At 41.5% G+C, this 19433-nt stretch overlaps 1 protein-coding gene across 1 annotated transcript in view; it reads right to left on the minus strand.

The window, feature by feature from the left end:
- The window catches only part of LOC148831550 (talin-2), a 140244-nt gene that overhangs the window by 17634 nt on the left and 103177 nt on the right, over nucleotides 1-19433 (minus strand). Inside the window, exons 25-44 of the mRNA XM_088921607.1 lie at nucleotides 19244-19378; nucleotides 18796-18924; nucleotides 18286-18388; nucleotides 16341-16549; nucleotides 13555-13674; nucleotides 13036-13233; nucleotides 12202-12341; nucleotides 11586-11679; nucleotides 10616-10705; nucleotides 10348-10470; nucleotides 8719-8862; nucleotides 8380-8541; nucleotides 7351-7491; nucleotides 5788-5969; nucleotides 4094-4226; nucleotides 3491-3592; nucleotides 2448-2618; nucleotides 1785-1931; nucleotides 537-638; nucleotides 233-352 (exon numbers count right to left, since the gene is read on the minus strand). Coding sequence (XP_088777733.1) covers nucleotides 233-352; nucleotides 537-638; nucleotides 1785-1931; nucleotides 2448-2618; nucleotides 3491-3592; nucleotides 4094-4226; nucleotides 5788-5969; nucleotides 7351-7491; nucleotides 8380-8541; nucleotides 8719-8862; nucleotides 10348-10470; nucleotides 10616-10705; nucleotides 11586-11679; nucleotides 12202-12341; nucleotides 13036-13233; nucleotides 13555-13674; nucleotides 16341-16549; nucleotides 18286-18388; nucleotides 18796-18924; nucleotides 19244-19378 — 2745 coding nt within the window. The remainder of the gene's footprint in view (nucleotides 1-232; nucleotides 353-536; nucleotides 639-1784; nucleotides 1932-2447; nucleotides 2619-3490; nucleotides 3593-4093; nucleotides 4227-5787; nucleotides 5970-7350; nucleotides 7492-8379; nucleotides 8542-8718; nucleotides 8863-10347; nucleotides 10471-10615; nucleotides 10706-11585; nucleotides 11680-12201; nucleotides 12342-13035; nucleotides 13234-13554; nucleotides 13675-16340; nucleotides 16550-18285; nucleotides 18389-18795; nucleotides 18925-19243; nucleotides 19379-19433) is intronic.

Consider the following 19433-nt stretch of genomic DNA (forward strand, 5'->3'; position numbering starts at 1 on the left):
CTGTACTTTCTACTGTACAGTTTCAGATCCTGTGCAGTAGAAAGGCAGTAGAGGAATTATTGAATTACCACATAGTAAGGTAAGAAAGGTAACACAAGGAATGATTGTATTACCTTGTTTATCAGGATTTATACCACTCACCAGCAGACTTCAGCTGGAGTTAGAATTTACTTGGGCAGGACCAGACCTTCACCACGACCAGCTTCGACTCAAGTGAGAAGAGGCTCCTTACCTCTTCAGGCTCCGCGGTGGCAGCAGCGAGGCGACCCTGGTGGGCCAGGTGCCCATAGTCTGTGGTCACCTGAGAGGCCAGGCCCCCCAGCTCCTCTGGGCTGGTCACAGACTTCGTCATCTGGACGAGACCGAAACAGACAAGTTACTCCCTATCACTGTGCCCCTGGCTTGAAAATGAAGCCTGCACGTTTATGTACTATACTTTTTATTTCGGAAACTTTGAAGAAATGGTCTTTGCTACATACAGTAGCAGATGATTGTAAATGTGAAAAAATTTACTTAGCATAAAATGTTCCCCTCACCATTTCCTGCGCAGTGACAGCTATGGCCTTGGAGTATTTCACCATGGTCGTCTGATAGTCCACAAATGAACCTTCTGGTTCCGGGAGTGTCCCCTCATCCAGCTAGGGAACAGGATGAGCAATGAAGACATGCACTTCAATACTGTCCTTCAAAGGCAGCTAAAGTAGACTGTGCACGCAAATTTCACAATGGTGCACTCTCTCGCAGGATCAACATTGGCTTACCTCAAGCAAATGACACACATAAGCAACACAATAACAGAGAAAGTAAGAAAATAAACTTGAAAACAATTTTGAAATTACCTACCACTCCAACAAACCTGAAATCTGAGAATGTAATTGCATGAATGCCTATGGTTATATATTAGTGCACGGACTTCATTTTAAGGTTTGCAAACAGTATTTTTGCTGTTAATACAGGATATGAAATATTAATGGACAGTTAAGTCACTTCACATGTAATAACTTAAACCACATAAAAATCTGACTTTAACGTGGTGGAGAAAAGAAATGTTACTTGACATTTATAACAGGAAACCCTTTTGGTTTGGATCTTAGCCAAATCCCAATGGCTCTGGGAACATTAAACTGTGTCTGTTCAGACATTTGTTTTTAAAAAGGCACTTTAAAGACATTACTAAATTTTACAAACAAATCAACACACTAGTACTAACCAATGTACATAGTTATTTCACCATAAAAACAGTCCACAACTTGAAATCCTTTATCTTCAAAAACATTCCAACAGCATTATGATAACTTACGTTAAAGGTCAGCAGTAACTTTTACAGTATATTGACTTTTTAAAGCAAAACAGAAATTTGTGACTTGAAAAACCACAGGGGTGTGGGTTTAAAATGAAACCCTGACTATGTACTAAAAGCATCGGTGCATTTATTTAGATGAAAATCAAATGCCACCACGTACTGTAATTGGACACGTAGAGGATGCCTTAATTGTGCAAATCCTTTTCGAAAAAAGGTTTGGTCTTTTCTCACAGCAAAACCTACACATGTTGTGAAGCACTGGCAAAAACACATGCCTCTAAACAGCAAATAAAATGTCTTTCTAAAGAATTGTAAACAAGATGATCATCTCATCGACTGGGAAAGTTTTTACTGGGTGCAACAGCATCTATATCTGCCATAGGAAAGTCAAATTAAGATGACCTTTGACAGAACCACTGAACAATGAACTAAAAAAAGCTTAAATTTGTATTTTGATCTAACATTTTCACAGCACACTCACTCTGCCCATGGCCTCTGCGATGGAGTCTACCATTCCCCCAACCATTCCCACTTCACTGGCTGCTTCATTCAGCGTGACCATGATGTCATCGACAGCCTCCTTCATCAGCTGAGCTGCCTCGGCAATGGCGTCATGGGTGTGAGCCGCCTGCACCACAAGAGAGAGCAAAACACCTTGACCACTGCTCACATGGGCCTCCGAACTCTTTAGAGACGGTTGCATAAGTGACCTTTTTACTTTGACTTGTATAGGGGGGCATGGGTACAACATGACCATTAGGGTTTTAGAAGATTTTCCAGTAAGGTGTTATGCCTTTTGCCAGCCATTGCAGTAACAGCGCACTATCAGTGCTAACATCATCTTAGTACAGAAATACATTTGCTCAGACTGGATAAAGATATAAACAGGTTGAGATGTTCCAATAATACAATGGAGAACTGGTCAAGGTACTCACAATTGTCGGTATCTGTGGTTTAAACAACCTCAAGCAATTAAGTCAATAAATGACTCCAGTACACTGTACAAGCAGTCACAAGGGAATATGTAATTCCAATGGATTCAACAGGTTTTGTTATACAGTACATCTTTACCATTAAATAATGTGCATCAATCTACAGGAAATGGTTGGGTTCGGTACTCAGATCAGCTCTGTTCCAACAATACCTTTGGGTTTCCCCCTCCTTCTTTGGCAGCGTACAGCATCTGCAGAGCAGACTCGGCCAGGGTCTTAGTTTGGTCAAGCACAGTCATCTGCTGCTGGTGATCCAAGATCTTGGACGCCACGCCCACAGAAGCCAGGATGAGAGGCTCAAAGTAACTAGCTAGCTGCGTGACCTGGAAAGAAGAACACGTTGCTCAGCCCACTCAACAGAACTGAAACTGGAGTCAGAGCAGCGAGGAAAATCAGCTTGTTTCAAAACAACTTCCATTTCATTTTTCATAAGTGCTCATTTGAATAGCTTAAGGCACTTGGACTAGTGTTGCTCTATTTTTATCAAAATATTTTTCCATCAAAGTTCATTGTGTTTCTGATTTTTGAAGGTTCCTCCTTCTTTTGCCCACAAGACGTTAAACAGTGATGAAGCAATCACAAACCACTAATGAGTAATACAGTAATACAATTAATACTGTATAAACTTGATATCAGTCTACATTTATAGAAGTTTATATTAGATCTTAAATTTAATACAAAAAGCATGCACTTACACTTGCATATCTGACATATAAAGCATCTAAACTCAAGTAAAACTTATTAGCATGTGAAATGACTTGAACAGTACACACAACAGTGATTCACTTGGTGTCTTGACCCCACTGTTTGGGTGTTTACCCAATGTGAATGTGACTTAGTTCAGCCTTCAATATTCCATGAAGGCACTGTTCACTTGATAAATGAGGCCTATTGGCTCCTTTCTGCATTTTTCCATCTTGATTTTCACCAGGGTTGACATTCAACAGGTTAAACTAGCCTCAGTACCTGTGCCCAGTCGACTCTCTCACTAACAAGGTGATTTATTGTTTTTGCAACAAAGTTTCTTTAGTGCATCATGGTCAGTCATAAATGGAAAAATTAAAAAAAAAGATTCCCAAGACATGTGATGAATATCCAAAATCCTTCCACTTTATTCTTCAAAAGCCATAATACCATGGCTAAAAATGTTGCTTTTGATGATTACTATATTAATCCCCACTTTATTTTAATGTACCTTGTGTCCCAGCTGGGCAGCCTCTCCTCTAGCTGCTGTAGATATGGGATCAATGAGATGTCCAATCTCCTGCACTGCAGATGTCAACTGGTCTTGCAAAGGCTTATGGGACAGGAAATTGCACAACTGCAATCAATAACTACAGTACTGAAAACATCAATGTTTGCTCATTCGCTTAGTTTAAACACTATGGAGCAACGTGGCAATATGAACCGATGACAAAAAGCCTTACATTTTTATAAAACAGTTAACTGTTATATAACTGTTTTTATAAAAAGATAAGCATATACTGTACTAAATGGCATAACCCAGTTTGAGGGGAAAAAAAACAGTAGCTGAAATGAATTAAAAGGAAGAGAAAGCTATAATTAATCTAAGTAGCAAGAAAAAACAACACTTTTTCTAATAATGAAACTAAATCCACGTTTAAATTTTAATTTTTAACAACTGTCAAATAAGTTGACATGTACACTTTCATTAGCAACCATATCCCAACATCAAAATACCATTTTGTCTCCCTCAAAAATAAGAGGTAATACAAAATAAGAAAACAACAGATCAAAGTGCTACTGGATGTTCCAGGTGACTTCTGATGTTGATTACCTCCAAGGAAATGTCATCTCTCGTAGGCAGATTCTGGCTCACAGCAGCTAGAGAAGCTTGCTCAATATCCCGAATGCATTTATTAATGTTGTCAATAGAGTAGTCACATTCACGCTGTCCTGGAGCTTTATCCCTGGAAAAAGAACAAGAGGTTTCTTATTCTTGCTCTTTTGTTCCATTATCATGCTGCGAGATGGGTCTGTACGGGCTGTGGGGTTGCTTTTGCATGCAGAGATGTTTGCCACATTTGTAAGAAGCGGTGCAGAGTTGTGGTTAGGGCTATGGCCTTGATCTGTAGGTTCTAGAAGGCTGTGGTTTTAAATCCCATGTGGCACTGCTGTTGTACACTTGTGTGCTTAATGACCATGCCCGGCTGCATAAATCGGTACAGGTGCAAATTGCTTTGGGGAGAAAGAGGCAGCCAAATTAATAACATGATTATGTATCTCAGAGCCTTGACAATCTGGCATTACTTGCCAGTGTAGCCAGCTGAGAGGAAGGAGCACTGTTAGCTGTTAGCAGTCCTGAAAATGGGTTTACATTAACCTGTTAAAGTATGACATCTGTAGGTTTCGAAGGTTGCTGTAGGTTGGGCAAGGAGTTGTTTGCTTGTGACACTTGAAAAGCAAGCCTCCTGTAAACTAGTGCGGATATTGCACTGATAAATGAAATAGGGGACAGTGTGGAGCTATTCCCTGTGGCTATTTAACATCTGGAGTCCAAAGCATAAATCCATCTTGGAGGATGTGGCAATGCTGACTTTAGACAAGTGATAGATGGGCTGTTTATGCTGAGATGCTGCAATGACAATTTACTCAGAGCAAAGGCAACATAGGGGTTGTAAGGCAGTACACTAAAGTTTACACTAAAAAGCAAGCTACAGAAAATGCCAGCACTAATGCAACTAAGACTTCAATGTGTATATTAGAATCACCAGCGTTGGACCCAACCACTTTGATTTTCCCAATTGCATTGATCTGTGCTCTGATCTTCACTGTCATTCTCATGACTCCTCACAGGGGAGAATGAGGAAGTGCAGGCAGACTCCTCCAACGTGCTCATCTTGGAGCCACTTGCCTTTCAGCACTTCACAGGCAGCACTGCCCCCTACTGCTCATCCTGTGCACTGCCGCCTGAGGGATCCTAGTCAGTGTCGGCTAGAGGCACAATGCGGGCTCAAAACTGAACTCAAAACTGGGCCTTGAGTAGTTCAGCTACTCTGGACCCTGCTAAGCCCAAATGAACTTGGATCCTTAACTTCTGCAGCTTGGGTATCCCTTGCACTTCAAGAACTACAGAAGCGGAATGGCATGACACAGTAAGAATCGAGTAGGCAGGTTGCCTGTCCCTGAAGCCAGAGCTGCATGAATGTTATAGTTAGAGATTCCCAGACTTTGTTCCCTTGATTTATCATCATTAGACTGGAACCCAACTGAGCAACACAAGTCACTAGAGCCATCATGAGCAGGGCACAGAAGCGCTGTTTTAGACAAATGCCCAAAGAAGTGTTCTGCTTCTTTAACAAAGCAACTCCTAAAAGATCTGATATATATTCTCCTAGAATGAAAACCCAGAAATGCCACTGGGAATAACAGGTTAGCTTGAACAAGCAAACTGCATAGAAATGTAGCCCAAATTAATGCTGCATTTTATTTTTGTGAACATTTACAATATAGAAAAGGCAGTAGACTGACCTGATGGATGTGATCAGGCTCTTGATAGAGTCTGACACTGTCCGAGAGTGGCCAGCAAGAATTGACCAGGTTGGTGGATCCTTTGGGTTGATGACCAGAGAGCGGGCGGTCTTTATGAGGTTTGCCGAGCTGTCCAGCATGGCCCTAGCAGACCGCAGGATTGGCTCTTGGGCTGCTGACCCCTATAAAGTGTTTATAGAGGATTGAAATACATCATCAAACCTTACCTCTAAAATTGAACAATCTCTGTATGTTATACATCAAACACTGCTCGGGATTGCAACTTGCTATGAAGCTGATGTAGTTATTAAGTAAAAAAAAAAACTTTCTCTAAAGATCACTCAAAATGATAGAACAAAGTACTGTATATGGCTACAACAAAGGCAAATTAAATGGTAAATTAAAGGATCAAGCATTTGTTGTAAATTATAGTAAATCTGTTTATATTACACTTAACACAGAACATACAATATATTCAAAGCACTTGTGCCAATTCTAAAGCACTGGAAAATCTCTTGGCTTGCGTGAAACGATGTAAATTACTGGGATAACTACTAAATCTCATACAATTCATAAAACCCTGACAAGCAGCTAAAAATCAAATACCGCATTTCTCAGATATTTTTTTCATTTACCTCCTAATAATCATGTTAACATCTTCAAGATTATACGTTTCTCATTATACTCTTCAGATTGTCTACAGTTTATACTCTTGTATAAAATGCAGACAAAACACGTGGCAGACTGGCTTTTTATAGCTGTTTGAGATAAAACAAAAAAAGCGAACAACCAATACCTTTACAACCTTTTATACCACAACAAAACACGCATGTGAAAAAGTCTCATATACTTCGCTTTTTCACTTTCCCCCTGTTGTTCTTTATGCAGTAATAATTCTGCAGTGATCCACTCTCAAAATGTTATTCACGTTTTAAGATGCATAAACCCGATATGCAAAGCACAAAGAGTTGCCTTTTACACTTACTGGAAGTGTAGAGAGGAACTTCTGAAAATGCTGCATTTGGTTGCTCATGTATAGTTGATCTTGAATTGTCGGCATCAGGTATATGAAGACGTTGATCGAAGCGAATTAAAGACTGCTAAATGACAACCTTGGTTTGTTCTCACCGAAATGTTGTTGTAGAAAAAATTCGACAACACTTGCAGAGAAGTAAACTGTTGATGCTTACAAGATGCATACTGTATATCAGAACTCCTAATTGAGTCCAAGATGACTCAAGACTTGAAAAACAGTGTAAAGAAAAAAGAGAAAAATCTCTCGTAGGCCAGACTAAAAGGATTTCTGTTCTGCCTCAAAGGGGCCTCAAAGTCTCCGTGAAATCAATTTGTTTTGCATGGAGGTCACTAATAGTCACATTGAGTTCACTTTATGTAAATAAGCAGAGCAAATTACCGAACCTGAAAAACGATCCTCTAGCCAAAGGAATGGAAACTTGACTGTAAAAACACTCGATCACTGCAGCTGCCATCAACATTACCTTATTTAAAGGGGAGCTGAAAACACAAAATTTTTCGTCGGGAGTCCTAAACACACACAGTTACCTCGTTACTGATCTGTGCCGGAACGCTGGCGAATTCCGGATTGGAGGCGAACGCCGTCAGGTTCTCCACAGCCTCTATGAGGGGTGTGGTGGCAACCCGGCACTTGTCACGGTTCTCTTCTGAGAAATCCCCGTCCAGAGCCTGAGGAAACCAAAACTCTTCACCGCGCTGCTTCTGCTTTTTATCACCACACAAAGGAAACAGCTCTGTGATGGTGAAGTGAACTATTCTGAAGAATCAGTGAAATAAACTACATTCAGCGATGACCGCAACAAGCCAATGTCTAACACCTTCCAAAGGACATTGGACCTGAATGCCACTATGGAAAGAGACAGGTGAAAGAAAGCAGACATTAAACAAGGCGTCCTATCTTGCTTTTTTAAATTCCAGCAGTGTTCTGGAAATCCGTTACAAAATTGAGGAACTGTTAGAAGGCAGCTTGTCGAATTATTCCACAAACTGAACAAATACCAAAACCTCACTTGAACAAAAAAACATTCGGGGAGTGACAGCTGAGGTGACATGTAGCTATGCTATAGTGTAAATGAGGAAAAATACATGGCCAAAGCCAGTTAAAGAGATGCATCTCAGAGACAGTGAGTGGGACTCCATGGGTGGCTTAGAGCCACAGGCTGATCACTACCTGCACAGGCTTGGCATTATGAGTCAGACACCTGCGAGCTGGCAGTGACGTCATCGAGAGATGTGACATTCTACTCCTCTCGGCTAATAGCTCTGTAGGTGGGTGTGTTGGAGGAGCCCATCACCTGCTGCTGGAGAGCTGAGTCTTCTACAAGCTAATTGGCAATTCCTGGCTGGGTGGTTAGGTAATAACTGATGAATTATCAGTATTTCTAAAATTGCTTACTTTACATCATATTAGATTAATGATGTTAGCCACCAAGCGCAGCGGCTGAGGGGCGCTATGATTGTGACACATACAGTAGCAAAACAAAGATCCTCTATTGTATAGCAGTATACAGCAGTGCTGTGGTCACTTCAGTAGGCTTTCGTTAGAAGACCACTTACCTTGATTGTTTTGACAAGATTGGCGGTGCTGTTTGCCACCTCCTTCGCTGACTGCACAAAGTGTCTCTTGGCCACAGGATTGGCAGTTTTGGAGGAGGCGAGGCGACAGGCATTGCACAAGGCGGAGGTGTGCTTGGCTACAATAGTGGCTGCAGACAACACCTGCCAAGCACATACATCTGTTCAAATTGCTGTGCCTTGAGCTGGTCTGTGCTGCTCTTTAAGAAGACTTAATAGGTGCAGTATTATTGATCTTGGCTTGTAAACCACTTGAACACATGTCCTGAAAAGTTCCATTGTATGGGTCTTCATACTTTCTGGACCCCCCCTTCCACTCACCTGAGAGGGGCTGCTCGCTGGGTCCACCAGATTCTGACAGGCCATCTGAATAGCCTGGTTTGCACGTGCAAACTGGATGGGATCCACAAGGCCCTGATGGCCTGCCTGGCTGTTGGGGTCAGACACACCAACCAGATATGAAGCCTAAAAGAAAAAAAAGCACAAAAGGAGGAGTAAAGCAAACTCCAGAAGCAGCCTTTTCTGACCCCCCCCCCCCTGCCCCAGGTAAGGCTCTTGGGTTGGCAGGGGGTGCTGTAGAAATAACCAGACCAATGCCCTTCCCTTGTTCTGAAATTTGAACAGCCTCGCCTGAAAGAAACACGTGTTTACGCCATTTACACTATTAGCTGTGTGAACGATATGCCAGACAACAGATATCACAATTTGTTTCCACACATCATGCTAAAGACTGCCAGACAGCTATGCAGGATTACAGCAGGATGAGCTGCAATACGACAAAGTAAAAAGCTGATACTCCAAAAGAAAAGTGTGATGGAAAAAGAAAAGATTTAGAGCAAAGCATGGTAGGCAACAATAATATAAATGTTGCTCGGTGGACTGGAATTCGTTTTCCTTTTCCAAAGAGTGTAAGTACAATCCAGTTTGTTTTATCAAGTGGATGTGAATAAAGGAAATTAACTCAACCCATCCACCTTTAACAACACCCTTTAAAATGCCCTGCCTGTTAGAAAGCTTTTAAATGCCCACTCAAGCTTAGAGAAGATATGGATACTATTTCAGGGAAGGGGTCTCATATATAACATGAACTCCAGCAGTGCCGTCTCTAAGTTATTTCCAGTTAAACAGCTTTTCTATTTCTAGAGGCCTTGCTTTTTAATAGGGATACCGTTGATATCACTGATATCTGGGTCTCTTAATCATAATATTAAATCAGGTTAAATCCTCTACTAATATCACGGGGGCTTGAAGGGCCTGTCATTAATGCTGGGGACAGCAGGGCAAAATGTAAACATAGAGGTTCACAAACATAACATGCCTGTGACAGGAAAAAAATGAGCTGTAGACGCCTTTCTCAAAACTAATAAATTCATTTAATGCAATGAACAAAACAAATTATATGCTCAAAAGCCCTGGAATTCTATCTCCAAGGATATCAGAGTCACCTTCACTGAAAGCTTTAAAATCCAGACTCAAATCTTCAGAAAAGATTTTACTTAAAAGATATCCATGTCTGCCCTCTTTTACTACATTGTTATCTCCTTTAATTATTTTCCTTACTGTAAGAAATTGGTTTTAAAGGCACTGTGTAAAGTTTAATATTAAACTCCTTAAGGGGCGGAGCGTGGCTCTGTGGCTAAGGATCTGTGCCTGTGGCTGGAAGGTTGCCGGTTCGTATCCAGCGGCCGGCAGAGGAATCCTACTCCGTTGGGCCCCTGAGCAAGGCCCTTAACCCCAGCTGCTCCAGGTGCTGTACAATGGCTGACCCTGCGCTCTGACCCCAAGCTTCTCTCCCTGTCTGTGAGTCTCTTGGAGAGTAAGCTGGGGTATGTAAAAGACAAATTCCTAATACAAGAAAATTGTATATGGCTAATAAAGTGATCTTATCTTATCTAAAAGCAGAATCCCTGCATGAAAAGATACCATATCTGCAGCTGACCAGGGCCTTACCTGACCAGCGGCCTCGGTCAACCCACACAGGGCTTTGGAAGCCACACTGACACACTCCCCAAACGCTGGCAGGTCCCCCGTCTTGCAGTTCTGAGAAATGCCTGCCATTGACTCTCCGAGAACCTGTGAAAAGACAAATAGGGATCACGACTGCACAGCCTCAAAGTAAAATGCATATCAAAGGTTGAAACAAAACAAAGAAAAAAAACAACAAGGCGGGTATTTCCAGTTATCTACGGTTTTAAAATCAGCTTCTGCACGTTTCTACCTTGGAGTTCTCCATCACACTTTCAATACAGTCGAAGTAGGAGAGATCGCTGATGGGCTCGTTAGGGTTATCAAGCATTCCCTTCACAGCCTGAAAAGCGGATAAGAGCAGCACAGATTACATTTTGGTAGTCATAACACAGAAAAAAAATATTTATTAAAAAAACCACATAATAAAATGTCTACAGGAAGAATTCCAGCAATGCTATATTCTTCATCATCTTGTAATCGTCTGCATTGATTGGGAACAGTTGTTACTGCAGTAACGTTCACTGTAACTAAGGATTCAAAATATTTTCGCTAAGCCCCAAATGAAGCCAAAGTAAAAATACGCTGCAGAGAGGTGAATGAGAGATTTAGAGTATTTGGCACAGCCTCGCATCAGAAAGCAGTCTTTTGTTAACATGCATTTCATATTTTGGACATCTGGAAGTTTTCTTCACAGAGTGATGGGTATTCTTAAAGCAAAGCAGCACAGGTCAGCCATTACAAGCCACGCAGTCAAGTGATGATCACAGAGGAAGCGATATTGAGCACAAGGAGGTAGGGAACCAGTCAATACAACGTACAATTATCTCCAGTACGGCATAGCACACTGTGTGTATTAATTAAAATGAGTTTTTAAACAAACGTGCGAGGGGCTAACTTAATAATACATTTTGTGTTGCAAAAGAGGGTTCCAGAATGCATCCTTTTGTCCTGTAAAAAGCTGATGTTCTATTCCACGGCCAGAATATTTGCAAATGGAAATGCACCGCACAAGACATATTCCAGAAGGACTGAAGGAAATTCCAGCTGGCAGAGTATGAAAATCCAGCATCATAATCATGTAGCTCTCTCCCACTAATTCACAGTGGCAGTGGTATTTGAAGGGGGAGCACGTGATATAATCCATTTTAAGTTATAACTGATTTATTGGAAAAAAAAAGCACACTTCTGCACAGGTTTGACAGAAACTAGAATTACTGTACCTCCAGTTCTCGCAGAGCATTGTCACACTCCTTCTGCCCTGGCGCCTGCTGGGTACACAGTGTGATCAGCTGGTTTATGCTCTCCGTCACTGCTCTGAAACACAAGGGTAACACCAGGGCTCAAACAGATCACTCAGCCTGACTCCACAGAAACCACACTGGTATGGCACAAAGCTTGCTTCTGTGCAATTTAAAGTGAGTACATTTAATCAAGTACAAACACTCCTCTTACTTCCAAAAAGGAAGCTTTTCAGCATCAATGGGCACAGAAAATCCATGACCACTGTTCCATACAGTCCAATTACAGCAGAGGAAAAGAACAGACTTTACACTTCAGAGCGGCTAATAAAAAGAGCTTCCAGTTTTGCATCAAGAAATACCACTGTGTAGGCCGAATGTAGTGCACTACTGTACATTAAAACAAAGAGTTACCATTTGATGCAAAGTGCTGACAAACTGGAATGAAAATACACAAGGCTGCAATAATTAAGACACGTCAGATTATTGCTAGACGGGCACTTTTTACAGAAACTGGACCATTGTCGAAACCTACACTGCTCTGAAACCATAAACGGTATCAGCATGCAGCTATAATGTTAATTATTTAGAGCCATACCTTGCTGCTGCTGCCAAAAGGTTCTTGGCATTGGGTGCTCCAGGGTCCACTGAGAGGGACTTGGCAGCTAAAAGCAGTTTGCTGGAAGCCATGGAAATGTTCTTCAGGTTTCCAATGACTTGGATCTGGTCCTCCTTGCACTAAGAAGGTGAAACACAATTACATGTTGAAAACAAGGCCTTTACACTGCTGACTGGGCACCAAGTCAGGAACCATACTGCAGCATGGAGCTCCCACTCCTCCTGCCCCTGTGGCAGTCTCACTTGTTCAAGAGGTCACCCTCAGGCACGTGGTTTTGGGCTCTGAGCTCGGGCAATGCTGGAGTCACATGCGTCAACGTGGCATTCTTCTAGAATGGTTTTCTTGTCTCATCAGTTCTCTATCAAGGCCGATCTGTCCTCAGTGCCAGGCACAGGCATCCCATTCATCGGAGCTGTCCAGATGTGCAACTGATTCTTCCCTCCCATTCTTCTGTGCTAGTGCTTTTTTCAACATTTCCGCAGCTAACAGCCATCACCTGTGGTGATGTCAGTCATGACCCAGCAACCATTTTCTTTATTAACAATTTTGCAGAACTAGAGAATTAAGATCCTATTAAGGCTTAAGCAGACAATAGCATTTCTGAATAAACCTGTTAAAATGTATGAATCAATTATCATAACATACTATACAATGCAATCAATTCATGGTTATACTGAGACAGACCATCTTCTACTAATGTACTGGATTTATGCTCACGATACTTAACTAAAGGCAAAATGACTCTGTTGATGTTAACGAAGAGGTTCATTGTGAATTCAGCTCAAAGAGGCCAGCACATCAATGTTGGATTACCTGGGTCTGGCCTGCCATTTCAATCCCAGCATCCAGGAATTCATCAAAGTCCTCACTGAATTTCCCAGAAGCTACAGCCAGCTCGCTGCTGGTGCCCCTGGAAGCATGGACCACCTCCCCAGCCGAATGGTTGAGATCGGCAGCAGCCTGGTTCAATTCACTCTGGGCTTCCTGGAAGGACTTAGTGCTGGGGGGCAGCTGTAGGATGAGTCAGAAGGCAAGGTTACCATCTTCGATTTGATCTGAGGCCTAATCAACACCAAAACCCTGAGTTTCGCTTTCTATGTTGGGAAAAATACCCTTAAAATTCTATTTGTATATGGCATTCTTTACAAAAATGTCTACTGGATATATTATTAACTGGTAGTCATTACTTGGTAACTAATTTGACAGGTAATTTAACGGTTCTGAGACGTTTGGGACAATCATGGCAGCAACATGAAGTTGTGGCTAGGGCTCTTATTTCTGAGACGGAACAGCTCCGTGCTGAGCAAGCGTGAATGGTCCTGCTGAACTCACAGAATCCACCAGGAGCTTCTTGCTGGCTTCTCCAATGCTTTTCAAGGCCATGTCCACATCCTTCTGCCCCGGCAGACAGTTCACACAGTTATTCAGCGAGTGGGACACAGCCTTTGCCACCTGAAAAACAAGAAATGTAGACGTCAATACAAGCTGCATGTCTTAATTGAAATCTGAGCTCAAGCTACTAATCATTTCAAAACTAAATATGATGAAAGCTACACACGTTTGCCAAAACTTTAAAAAATTTAGGCGGAGGAGAAAACCCGTAAAGTTACAAACAGAAATGTCAAACCACAGCTTGTCTTGTCACCCATGAACATGCTTGCACAACCCAAGAATTGAATTTCAAGCTCACTTTCAAAAACTTCTATCCAAGACTAGGTAACTGTCATTTGCAAACTGGGGATATCAGGGTATCAGATTCTCAATTACATGATAATCACCTGAAAATAATAGGGACTACTGATAATACAAAATATTACACCAATGTAAAGTTTTGCATTGTAAAGCGTTTATTCAGCTGTTTATATCATACTGTATAAATTATGTATGTGTAGTAATACAGTACATTTACTTTTTTCAATCTATAGTAGAGCTTAATTCTTTGGCTTTTACAAATTTCTCACCTTTGAGACAAAGGCATGACAATTAGCTCTCTCAGAAGACATATCAGAATGCATCGCCTCAGAACTGAAATAAAGTTTTAAAATGCAGATGGCAGAAAAACAGAGCTGAGCTTGACATGCCCAATTTACACTTCTGATCCAAAAACGCTCTGCTTGATATGTTTGTTTCCCTGAAGGCCTGTAGTGAAAACAGGAATCTTGCTCTTGTGTTATTGAAACTAGAAAACGTGTCAGAGCAACTTTGACCATGAGAATGTAAAAAGGAACAAAATTAGATATATTTCAATAAATTAGAAAACTAATGGTAATAAAAGTAGGCAGGTTTAATAGTGGAAAACACAGAAGACTGTTTAAATACAAGGCAATTCACACTTGCAGGATACATGAGGAATGGCCAATTTACAAATTTCAACCTATTAAGCACAAAGCTAAGGAATGTACTGTCTCACATAAATATTTGTGCACTCTACTACAGTTTTACTGAAAAACGCAGTTGACTCTTTCTATATGCCTCCTCTTATCTGATGAACAGTTAATAATAATAATAATAATAATAATAATAATAATAATAATAATAATAATGTCCTTGAAAAAGTTCAGTGTGGAGGCTGAGCCTTGTATGAAGGGCGAATCGCTACCTTAGAAGCCACAACTGTGAAGGCTCTTTAAAAACACCCGAGCATAAGGCCATCATTTTTTTCCATCATTTTTACTTTTTTTCTTTTCGCCTGTCCTGTTCGGCATCTGTACTGGGGCAAGCTGACCTTCTTCCACAAGCTGAGATTCTACCTGGGCCATGTGCTCCCCCTGCCTGCTCTCCCAGACTGGACCCCGTTAGATGCGGCAAGTCCAGTCTGGTCCCCGCCGCCAAGCGATAGGGTAAGTTCAGCCTGGGGGGGCCGCTCTACACAATGGTACAGCGACGCTTTACTCAGCTGTACTGGGAAGCTTTTACCGGTTCTCGTCGCGGCTCCTTCCACTCCCGCATTGCTACAGTTGTATGAAAACGGCTCATTAATTGTTATTAAGAAGAGATAAATGGGTATTAGGTCTCACTCTAGTAGACATTACAGGAGCTACTTATTACCAAGGTGTTGCATTAACAGGACACTCCCAAACTGTGGAGAAAAGTGTTGGGTATATTAAAAAACAGTACAAAAAAAGTTTCCCTTTTTTATACCTTTTAGACTGTTATACAAAGAGGCTTCATATGCTTGTTGAATGTAGTATAGTGAGTAGACATCGCGAGACAACAGAACGGGAGAGTAGAAGGTGGGAATATACTGTATGGTGTAAGGGCGTGATCTGTGTAGTTAATAAAATAGTTAAAATAATATAAGAACGTCTCTTTATTAAGATACACAGCATTGAATAACTCGAAAAAGATTTCCTTCTTTGGAAACATCGATGCCCTAAACATGCAAGCTTTTTTCAGCACCTATAGATTTGCATACCCTAATAACCAAGGTGAAAACTGAAACTGAAAATCCATGAATAAAAAGTGGAAAAAAAAAACAAATCGCAATTTTTAAAACAAGTCAGGGGTAGAATTCTGATATATTTTAAGATCAAGAACTGTAAAACTTTTTTTAAATGCATAACGCAGCAAAATGAAAGGAGGCTAACGACATGCTATCGGCATGTTAACGACACGTTCGCTCATTCACGCTGTTACAGTACCTGTGTACACAGTCAAACTACTGTTTCCAACAGTTTTCAACCAGACTGATATCAGGAGATTTTTCTGGTCAGGAAAAGGGGATGAAAATCTTTGTCCTCAAGACAACCACATGCCACCATGTGGTATTCATATGATCAGGGCGACTCCTTGTGAAAATCAAGCATGGTCACCCCAGCGCTTACTTTAATTATTTTATTTTCCATTTTTGTCTTGTATAACCGGAACATGATGGTGCCACTATTTATTACAGCAAACTAAGGAGTGACAACTTTGTCACTATTATTTACAGTTATTTACTATTCTTTATTATTAAAACACATTATTTTCACTATACTGGATCTTGGCCTATTAAAATCATACAATGTGCTGGAGTTTACTAAAATCCCCCCCCAAAAAAAGTGCAGAGGAAAACTATTGTACTGTAAACACGCAAAATGTTCATTAAACCTTTAATAGGGACGTCGACGCCTGCCCACCTGTGCCAGTCTCTGCTGGCTCTCGGCGTCGCCCTGGGAGACCAGGGCCTGCTTGGCCTCGTGGATCAGCATGGCGGAGCCCTCCATCACGTCCCTGGCCGAGTCCAACATGGCCGCCGCGGCCTGGGGGTCCATGGTGGAGGCAGCGACTCCGCGGGCCGCCTGGGCCAGAGTCTTGAGCGCCTGCGCCGTCTCCCTGGCGGCAACACCTACACAGGTGTTACAGGACATTAGGACACATTTCTAACCTGCCTAGTTGGTCCAGCGCCACCTTTCCTGTATCCAACCAGTGTCTAAGCATTCATTCCTGGAAAAAAGGTTAATTTTTCACATTTTCCCACACCTTCTGCTAGCTACTGTCCATGCCTAATTTTTACAATCACTCTCGATTTTAAATAAATTGCTTTCTGGTGTAAAAAGCTAATCTTGTAATGTGGCGAAACGTGAAAACTAAAACACGTATAGACATGATCTCCAGTTTGGTAATCAAGCACCGTACACTAACTAGTGGCTAAAAATCCGCCATTCTCCAAGTTTGACAAATACTTTCTCTTTAATTTAGACGAGTATCACTGACTTTCATTTAAAATCTAGTTCAGTTTTTGTTTATTAGACCAAGGGGAAAAAAAACAAAAACTTCAAAGAAAAAAGCCACATAAAGATCTTCTTATGCCACACAGGACAAGTTGGGGGTGATGTCTAAGGTCTGACAATTGGAGAAGACAGTCAGGTGAACAGTGCCAAGTGGAAAGTGTTCCTCATAGGTGATATTTAAAAGTCGGCAGCCTTTGTTCCGATGATTTGAAGGATGAGCGAAAGTATAAAAACACTCAAACTGACAATCTCCTTCATGGGTTTTTTTTTATGCCTCAGTCAACGGAACATCACAGTAAAAAAAAAAAGAATCTCTTTTCTTCAAAGAAACAAGTTGGATAGCAAAATGAGGCACCAGTGGGGATGTGACCTTTATGTACTATATTCAAAGCCGGAGGAACTGGGCAATTTCCATTATCCAGTAATACATGCTAATGGCATGCTAAATGTATTGAAAATAAGATTAATGAGAAGAAAGTATTACCCTAGGCTCTGGTGTAAATTCAAGCTTTCAAATCAAGGGACCAATAAAGCAAAATCCATCCATCCTAATTGGAAAAAGAACTCATTCCACAAAATAAAGCCTGCACCGTGTGGTAACCAAGCTGTGTTAAAGCACTGTAGCCTGCTTTTATTTAAAATCGAGACTAATACATTTAATAGAGAAATGGATTAGCTGCTGATCTTCCTAACCAGCGGATGAGTAATCAGTTCCTCGAGCACGTGTCTCTGCTCAGTTTGGGACTGTCCCCTGTTGGCAGCTTAAACTAATTAGGCAGTGGATTACCCTCACTGTCATTCCTTTGTAAACTGCAACTCTGTGCGCACAAATGCAGAAAAATGGACACTAACAGCAACTTTAATGTATAAAATATAACCCCTATCTACACCCACTTTGTAATGCAAAGCAACTGCTTGACTTCCAAGAGACCACTAGCTTATTGCCCTCCCTTGTACACAGAGACCATAGACCATGGGAGTTAACCCTTGTGAGAGAGAGAGGAAGACTTCCAGAAAGGCAGACTTACAGGAGGAAACAAGCCTAAACATAAAGAACTCATTTTTAATCTTTGTAACGGGGGCTTCGTGTTTTCTTAACAGCCCAATTTAAGAGATGAAATGTTTATAGATGCCAACATCCATTCCTCTGCAGGAGACATGTCTCAAGATAATACAGATAAAGATAGACGGAAAAAAATCATTTGTAAATGATAGCAGTTGCCTCGGGATTTATATTAGCATACAAAATGCAAATGTCGTCAGAGACCACAACTATGAAACGAAGGAATAATTAGAGCTGCTGCCTCCAGCCTGGCCTGCGCGTGTCTGAGGGGCACTAACAGGGCCGTACCCGTGTAGTGCTCATTGCCCTGCGCGGCGCACGTCAGCAGCTGTGCCATCGATGACCCCACGGCCTTGGACGTGCTTCCCAGGTCCTGAGCGCACTTCTCCAGCTGCACACAACATACGAAAACACAGCCGTCAGCGCGGTGCCTTTCTTTTCACTTCCTGATCTTGCCCTGGTGCTGCTCCATTAAAAACTCTATTATGCAAAAGGCGTGTTTTTTTTAAACATCAGCTCATGGTGACGTACAATTAAATATATGTGATGATTCAAGAAAAAATTTTTACTGGTTGAGGATTTTCACTAATTCATCCATATGAAATGATATGCTGTACAGGCTCAGGGTCGTGACTTCTTTTTGAAGGGATGACATTGCAGATTAGCTCACCACACAATAAAGGAACAACCCCACAATGCCATTTTAGTGTTTTTTTTTTAAGTCCAAAGAAAATTCCTGCTTTGTCTGCAGTACGTGCCTGTGGTGGTCTTGGATCAATTATTCAAAAACACACTTACCGACTCTCCTGGAAGAGGTTTTAACTGTCCTTCGGCAGCAGCCATCTTGGCATCCTGGAGTTCATTCTTCAGGGTCTGAACCGCAGTGAGGGCCGACTCGATCTCCATCGGACCACAGGCCTCGTGGGCCTCGACGACAAGCGCAACAAAACACATTCCTTCACTCTTTGGAGTTTTGTGCTTAGGTTTTAATTGAATCAAAAAAACACAACACCAATGCTAAAAAAAAACTGTATCCCACATGGTTTAAAAAATCGAGATGATTAAATAAACAACAGGATTCATTCAAAGAAAAGGAGTACAATGAATTGCACGCTCAGGTTAAAAAAAAGCCAAAGATAAGATGGAAAAAATAAAAAAATCAATCAAATACATTCTTTCAGGACTACAAAAACATCCATTAAGGATGAAACAAAAAGGGCTTCAGCCTCGGTCACTCTCCCTGTACCTTCTGTGCTGCAGTCCTCAGCTCAGCCAGACAGGTGGCCAGGTTCTTGGCGCACTGGCCCAGCTGCATTGCTGCAGCCTGGTCAGTTACGGTTGGGACAGCGGATTTTACAGACGTCACCATTCGACTTCCAGGCTTTGAAACAGCAGAACGCAGAGTTATCTTTGCTTCATTGCAGCAAGACACATTC

The sequence above is a fragment of the Atractosteus spatula genome, chromosome 7 (genome assembly GCF_055471065.1).
Source record: "Atractosteus spatula isolate fAtrSpa1 chromosome 7, fAtrSpa1.hap1, whole genome shotgun sequence".
NCBI classification, from domain to species: Eukaryota; Metazoa; Chordata; class Actinopteri; order Semionotiformes; family Lepisosteidae; genus Atractosteus; species Atractosteus spatula.